The sequence below is a fragment of the Musca autumnalis genome, unplaced genomic scaffold (assembly GCF_047663935.1).
Source record: "Musca autumnalis isolate F117 unplaced genomic scaffold, ASM4766393v1 scaffold_1, whole genome shotgun sequence".
NCBI classification, from domain to species: Eukaryota; Metazoa; Arthropoda; class Insecta; order Diptera; family Muscidae; genus Musca; species Musca autumnalis.
Window position 1 is genome coordinate 187,297,095 of NW_027411644.1, and position 8,119 is coordinate 187,305,213.

The 8,119-nt window shown below is 39.2% G+C and overlaps 2 protein-coding genes across 2 annotated transcripts; both read left to right on the plus strand.

The window, feature by feature from the left end:
• Positions 1-213: 213 nt before the first annotated feature.
• On the plus strand, positions 214-1,034 carry LOC141389821 (uncharacterized). The gene is made up of 3 exons (XM_073961971.1): positions 214-225; positions 315-968; positions 1,014-1,034. Exons 1-3 carry the CDS (start codon positions 214-216, stop codon positions 1,032-1,034), a joined length of 687 nt encoding a protein of 228 aa, XP_073818072.1.
• Positions 1,035-7,361: 6,327 nt separating this feature from the next.
• LOC141389826 (uncharacterized) lies at positions 7,362-8,119 on the plus strand. The gene is made up of 2 exons (XM_073961986.1): positions 7,362-7,373; positions 7,442-8,119. The coding sequence occupies exons 1-2, from the start codon at positions 7,362-7,364 to the stop codon at positions 8,117-8,119; spliced, it is 690 nt and encodes a 229-aa protein (XP_073818087.1).

The window sequence follows — 8,119 nt, forward strand, 5'->3', positions numbered from 1 at the left end:
ATCTTAATATTCAATAAACGTTCGGCTCTTCAGTGTTTTCTTGCATTTACAACAAAACTTTATCACAGCTTGTTCGTCTATTTTAATTTGGTTGTGTCTATTGATTTTGGGTAACTTTTTGTGTCTTTCCATATAAAAGACAAGTAGTGCTTAACTGAAGATACAGTTCATATCTACCTTTGGTATTTAGATCATAACAACCCAACTTCAAAAATGGCATTCAAGGTAAGCATTAACAGAACAAAACAACATGGATATAAATCTAACAATATTCCTTGAATAATGGGCATTAACTTGTTGACCAATTTTTCTAGTTCATCACTTTGTTCGCTGCTCTCGTAGCTGTTGCCAGCGCCGGTGTTCTACCAGCTGCTCCCTTGGCCGCTGTTGCTAAAGTCGAAGAATACGATCCTCATCCCCAATACTCTTACGGTTATGATGTTAAGGATGCCATCACCGGTGATTCCAAGACCGCTGTTGAAACCCGTGATGGTGGTTTCGTTCAAGGTCAATACTCTTTGAATGATGCTGATGGTTACAGACGCATTGTTGACTACACCTCCGACCCCATCAACGGTTTCAACGCTGTTGTTCGCCGTGAACCTTTGGTAGCTGCTGTTGCCGCTGCCCCCGTTGTAAAGGCTGCCGTAGCTGCTCCCGTCGTTGCTGCCCCCGCTCCAGTTGTCAAGGCTGCCGTTGCTGCTCCCTTCACCTATGCCGCTGCTGCCCCCGTTGTCAAGGCTGCCTACGCTACCGCTCCTTTCACCTATGCTGGCCCAGCTGCCTATGCTGCCGCCCCTGTAGTCAAAACATTTGCCCCAGCTCCCTTCACCTATGCCGCTGCTGCCCCAGTAGTTAAGGCTGCTTATGCTGCTGCTCCTTTCAGTTATGCCGCCCCAGCTGCCTACGCCGCTGCCCCCGTCGTTAAAGCTGCTGTTCCCGCTCCCGTTGTTTCTGGCCCAGCTGTTGTAAAAACTTCTTTCGCATCTCCACTTATCTCTTACGCTTATTAGATAAACTCGGAATGCCTGTGATTATTAGTTGTTAAAGCTGAATAAAGTTATGTGATGAATTAATTTAATTGGAATTATTCGTGGTTATTATTATTTCTGAAGGTAATTAATAAGTGGGCGAGTTTATATGTCATGTAACGACAAGTTTCCTCCGGTTGCTGGGGTAGACTCACGGGGGTAGGGTTCGTCACAGAAAATTTCTATTGAAGTGACTGAGAGTGAAAAAAGAGTTTTGGTTACAAATTCTGAGGTTACACTTTATCGAACAGCTCAATGTGCTAAGCTATCTTAAACTACTTATCCAATTGCGCTGGGCAAGGTACGGCTGGATCGTATTGAATGTGGGCTGCTTCGCTGCTGTGGCGGTGGGTATAACGTCGGCTATGCGGCTTATGTCGGTGTTGTAGTCGGCGATTCACCAGACCCACGACGGTCCTGGTGTCAGCTCCCTCGGTAAAGACTGGCGTCAATGCCCAGGACGGCTCTTGACGAAGATAACGCACTCTTTTCTTATGTTCTGGCCCATGACGGATCTCGAACCAGGTATCGATCGTTTTTCCTTATGTTCTGGCCCACGACGGCTCTCGAACGAGATTTCGATCACTTTTCTTATGTTCTGGCCCACGACGGCTCTGAAACGAGATATCGGTCACTTTTCCTTATGTTCTGCCCCACGACGGCTCTTGAACAAGATTCGTTCAATTAATTTGTATGTTCTGGCCCACGACGGCTCTTGAACGGGATTTCGATCACTTTCCTTATGTTCTGGCACACGACGGCTCTCGAACCAGGTTGTCGTACACTTTCTTCTTAAGTGCAGGCCAACGACGGCTCTTGAACTTCGCGGCAAAATCTATCAAAATCAATTATATTCATAAGTTCAGACCAACGACGTTTCTTGAATTTCTCGGGGGAAATCTGATAAAACACTTAAATTCTTAAGTTCAGACCAACGACGGTTATTGAACTTTGCGGGGGAAAATCTATTAAAATCACTATAAGGATGTTAAAAGCAACTGAGGAAGCGGCTGCATCTTCAGATCGCGTATGCCAGAGCTTCAATTATAAGGTTTCCAGTCTGGAATCAAAAGTCCTACTGCCGTTCTTTAGTTTTATTGGTCATTATTTTTATATCTTACTCTGTCAGTTCATTATCTATATACGAAATATATATCGCTGATTTATTGAAAGAGTTACAAATCTCAAAAATGGAGTTTCGCAAAAAAGGGTTTTAAATTGGCAATTGAAATTTGACTTCCCAATTTAAAAAGACTATTACGAGGGCTGAACGATAACTATCTGGCCTAACAATAAAAACGCCATCGAGAATAGTTTTATTGTTTTCTTAAGTTGTCTCCAGCATGATTTATACGCTTTTTCTTGCGTTCAAACCAATTGTTGAATCCCTTTTTCTACTCCGATTTAGACACACCCAAGGCCATGTTTAACGCTTTTACAGCAACTTCTGTCTACGAAAATCGTTGACCGCGCCTTTTTTCTTGATATGCTGAAAGCAAATAAAGTAATTGGATCCCCAGTCAGGGCTTTTGGTTTGAAGTGCTTCTTATATGAACAACTTGCGTTGTATTTGGTTCGCTTTCTAAGACTTAAACGGTACATTGCTGACTTTTTTCGGGCTCCTAAGCATAGATCTAAGATTCGTCGTCTGTGACGATCTAGTAAACGTCGTTTAAAGCACAACGATCGTTTTTATTCACAATTTCTTTGCACCAATTCACAAGAGCCGCCTTTTGAGCGCTTGTCCAATATTGATGGATATAACGAGAAAAATCCATTTTTGCGCCCTGGTGTTCATGCAATATCCAATGTTAGATGGTGGAAGAAATGCCCAAAGATGCCTCCATCTCACGGTACATAACATGGCGATCTCGCATTATCCGTTTACGCACGGCTTAATTTTTTCTGGCACAACGGCGGATTTTGGACGGCCGACCTTTGTTATGTAGCGAGTGTCGGCCACGATTAAATTCATTAAACCAGTTTTTCATAGTGCCAAAGGATGGCCCTTAATCGACAAAGAAAGATTTAATTTGATCGATGCACTATTGCCTTGGTTATCCACGACGAAAGTTGTGAAAAATGATCGGACGAAAATGTTCAAAAGTAAATTCCATTTTTTTTTTTTTTTGTTTGTAAAGTAATTTTTTCAAGTCGTTGTAAATAACACAACACAAAGTCGTATGACAAACTGTCCTGAGTACGTATAGGCTAAAAACTGTCCAAAAAATTTCAAACGGCGCCTGGCAACACGTGGTGTTGCCTAGGCCAGATAATTTTCGTGCAACCCTCGTAAGTGGATAACACATTGGTGAAATCAATTGTAGGCCCTTAGAACTTTGGGTATCACGTTTTGGTATAATCCGCATACAAACCGATGAATGATGCGTCGACGCTTAAAGAATTTTTGAAGGTATCGGCCCCATTTGACCACAGAATTGGCTGTAATTGTGCGTTTTGTGTTTCCAGAGGCTAAACAAACGTTTCCACGAAAAATTGTTTACATAGGTCCACGTTTTGGTACAACGGTATCACGCGATTTTCGTTATTTTTAAGGTTTGTGGCTATAATTCTCACACATATTACTTAGTCCCCGTTGGAGTTATATTTAGTACAGCCCTGTAGAACGGTTCTACGGTTTTACCCACATAATCCAACCGAAATATCTGAACTCTGGTGGTAAATAATGGGGGTTTTCCCTTTTTAAAAGTAGAAACATTAAATTTAGTTGAATTTTTTGTTAAAGAATTTCAAAAAATTCCCGTCCTCTGTTTGGCCGGCAACTCTTTCCCATGTGTATATGTACTATATTTTCATCCAAAAATATTGGTCACCGTAGTAATACCCTACACCGGTACGCTTGAGCATTAATTTACTTCGGATAAAAATTAGTTTTTTCTAAAAATATATTCCTTGAGCAAATTCTTAGATCCTCATACAGTTTAATCTTCTAACTTGCTCGAATGTGTGTGACCTTTCAAAAGTTCAGGCGCTATTATTTACTATCCAGCAAAATGTTCGATGACAAATCATGAGTTGAATCATGGGTGCAAGTGACATGTCATAGGTGAAAATTTAGGTGAATAACCAATGACATTTACAAGGAAGTGACACACACTTTCACCAATTCATTGTCATAGCATTTTGCACCAGTTCATTGTCATAGCATCTTGCACCAGTTCATCATCATAGCATCTTGCACCAGTTCATCATCATAGCATCTTACACCAGTTCATTGTCATGGCATTTTGCACCAGTTCATTGTCATAGCATCTTGCACCAGTTCATTGTCATGGCTTCTTGCACCAGTTCATTGTCATGGCTTCATGCACCAGTTCATTGTCATGGCTTCTTGCACCGGTTCATTGTCATAGCTTCTTGCACCAATGCTTTGGATCCGCATTTTCGCAAATCAGAAATAAAATTTGCAATACAATTATGTAATTTGTTAAATTAATTACAATACAATGCACAGATGATTTGTATCGCCAGATGTTATTTTTCTTTATTTTGTATGTAATTTTCAAAATTATATATTATATTAATCTGCAATATCATATTTATCTCTTCCGATGGCTGCAAGATATTTCTTTCAACTTGGGGTTCCATTTTTCCAATATTCGATAAATTATGTGTCGATCTCTGAACCAAGCTCATCATTTGAGAAATCTAGTATAAATTTGATTTCCGTTATGTTATTTCAAAAGAAAAACTTATCCTGTAATAGTTACCATGTTATGGTCTCTTTTATACTTATTTTACCGATCTTCTACTTTGTTTCTGTAACTTTGTATGCCATGTTTTGTGATATCATATTGAATTTGATATTTCCATTGGAGTTTTGTTCTTCCCTCGGGAGGCGTAACGTCAAATGACTCGTATTAATATATACCGGTGGCATCTTTATCCATCATGTTGACATGGCCGAGCCAACCCAATAATTGCAGCTCGATATGTTTTACTACATCGGTGTTGGTCGGCTGGTGGAGCTCGTGGTTTATAGACCGGGTCTTTTTCATACTTCTTTTTAATATCAACAAAACGAGACAGGTTTGTATTATATCAATTTACATTGTATTTTTAATTAAAGTATATAAATTTTGCCACTATCGATCATTTTCATCTGACTTTTATTTTCATTTTAACAATTACTTCAGCAAGTACACAATTATTCGGGTACATGAGTATTTGACAATTTATTGTGCGGGTACTTATCAATTTATTTAAACTCATGACAATATTATGACAAAGATCGGATCTTTCACCACTTCAATTTCACTCATGAAAATTCGATGAAAAAGATCGGATCTTTCACGACTTCAATTGCACTCATGAAAATTCGATGAAAAAGATCGGATCTTTCACGACTTCAATTGCACTCATGTAAATTCGATGAAAAAGATCGGATCTTTCACGACTCCTTTCGCACTCATGCAAAAGAACCAGTGAAATCATGATTTCACATAGAATCACTTCCATTTAATTTTGCTTCTGAAGTTTGTCCGATCATCACAGAGAAGATTTTTTTATTACTCGATCTCTCAGAAAAAATACGGATAGACTCTAACTGGATGGAGGGCATCAAAATTTTTTTAAGTTTTTTTTATAATGGGAAACTCAATTTTACAAATTTTTGCCCATATATCAAAACGATTACCTACACACAGAAAAAAAATGCCCTCTCTAACATATGTCCCAAACATATTTTGCAGCAAACATATATTTGTTTGCAAGCAGTCCCAAACATAACATATGTTTGGGTCCTGCAAACAAATATATGTTTGGGTGCAAACAAATACAAACCCAAAAGCCACAAAAAAACCAAACACATGCACCAGTGGACGCTTTCTGAGAGCAAGGGAGCGTAAATGTCAATGTGAAACACATTGAAATGTATGATCACTTGCTCTCAGCAAGCGCTCACTGGCTATTTCTAATATGTAAACACATTTATAAATGGTGGTTTTTATTATTGAAGGGCATACAAGTTGTGAAATAAAACACACTTTCCTGAAAGTTGAAATCATCAGCGGGAAATCGGCATCTGAAGTCAAATGACTATATAATTTAATAAACAGGTACATCTATATTTCTAATATATTCATGTATATGACAAATGTATTAATGTTATTACCAATATAAAATGGGATTTCTTCCTTGTCCAATAAAATATTTCCATTCACCTTTTTGATTCAATAATAAAATTTCCAACTATAAAATGTATTGGGAATTTAATTCACTAAAAATCACCATTATTTTAAGATAACACAAAACATCGTTTTATTAGCTCACTTTACCGTTTTTACTCAACGACTGCCTTGGGAAAATTGAAGAAAAAAAATTGATACCATTGTTTTCTTTTTCTCCTCGCTTGCTAGGTTGGTTAACTGTTACAGAAAAAATGCTTGTGGATGAATAAATCGCAACAACAACAACAAAGAACGAAACACACGTGCTTGACCGCATGCGCACCACCAAAGCAAAAACAAACTTTTTTACCCTCCTGTCTTCGCGTCTGTCTCTTTTATTTTACCATGCACATAGCTCTTTATTATGAAATAAGTTGTTACGCTCTTCGACAAAAATCCTCTCTTCACACGTAAAAACTATGTTCTAACATAAAAAATATGTTGGTACCCAAACAAATAAAACTGAGATATGTTACAAAATGTTGCAAACATATATTTGTTTACAACCAGTCCCAAGCATATATTTATTTGGATCTAAACATATTTCTAACATATATTTTTCTGCGTGTACAATATTAAGTTCTTAGTCTTATTCTAACTAAGGCATATTTATTCAATACATCTTCGGAATTAGTTCTGTGGAATCGCCGTCTTGATCACTTTTGATTATGAAGAGGTATTGGTATCTAAAATCTTTTGTTACATACTTCCGATTTTTCCAACTGCCATTAAACGCTGTTTCACAATTATCTTAATAAACAACAATAACCATGCTAAGAAGCTTTCTATTGATTTGCATATGATAGTGGTATTGCAAAAATGCAATGCAAAAGGCTTTAAACATTTTTCACAAAAACAAGCGCTTAATTGGGCATTGACCTTCGTACTTATCAAACGGTTAACAGTAACAGATTAGTTACCTTAATATTCAATAAACGTTCGGATCGGCTTTACGTGTTTTCTTGATTTTACACCCAAACTCCATTCAGCTTGTTCGTCGATATTAATTTGGTAGCGTCTATTGTTTTAGCAAAATGGTCGTGTCGTTCAATATGAAAGACAAGTTGTGCTTAACAGAAGACACAGTTCATATCTACCTTTGGTATTTAGAGCATATCAATCCAACCTAAACCTTATCAAAATGGCATTCAAAGTAAGAATTAAACGAACAACACAACCAAATCTTCCTTGGATAATGGATATTAACTTATTTTCTTATTTTTCCAGTTCATCACTTTATTCGCTACTGTCGTAGCTGTTGCCAGCGCCGGTGTTCTTCCAGGTGCTCCCTTGGCCGCTGTTGCTAAATTCGAAGAGTACGATCCCCATCCCCAATACTCTTACGGTTATGATGTTAAGGATGCCATCTCTGGTGACTCCAAGACCGCTGTTGAAACCCGTGATGGTGGTTTCGTTCAAGGTCAATACTCTTTGAATGATGCTGATGGTTACAGACGCATTGTTGACTACACCTCCGACCCCATCAACGGTTTCAACGCTGTTGTCCGTCGTGAACCTTTGGTTGCTGCTGTCGCCGCTGCTCCCGTTGTTAAAGCTGCCGTAGCTGCTCCAGTCGTTGCCAAGGCTGCCGTTGCTGCTCCCTTCACCTATGCCGCTGCTGCCCCCGTTGTCAAGTCTGCCTACGCTACCGCTCCTTTCACCTATGCTGCCCCAGCTGCCGCCCCTGTAGTCAAAACCGTTGCCTCAGCTCCCTTCACCTACGCTGCTGCTGCCCCTGTAGTTAAGTCTGCTTATGCTGCTGCTCCTTTCACTTACGCCGCTCCAGCTGCCTATGCTGCTGCCTCCGTTGTCAAGGCTGCCTTCCCCGCTCCCGTTGTTGCTGGTCCAGCTGTCGTCAAAACTTCATTCGCTTCTCCCCTTATCTCTTACGCTTATTAG

Bases quoted from the DNA above. Each gene is read 5' to 3' on its own strand.
- LOC141389821 (XM_073961971.1), top strand. The intron at 969-1,013 runs GTAAAAACTTCT...TACGCTTATTAG, and splicing joins TTGTTTCTGGCCCAGCTGTT to ATAAACTCGGAATGCCTGTG.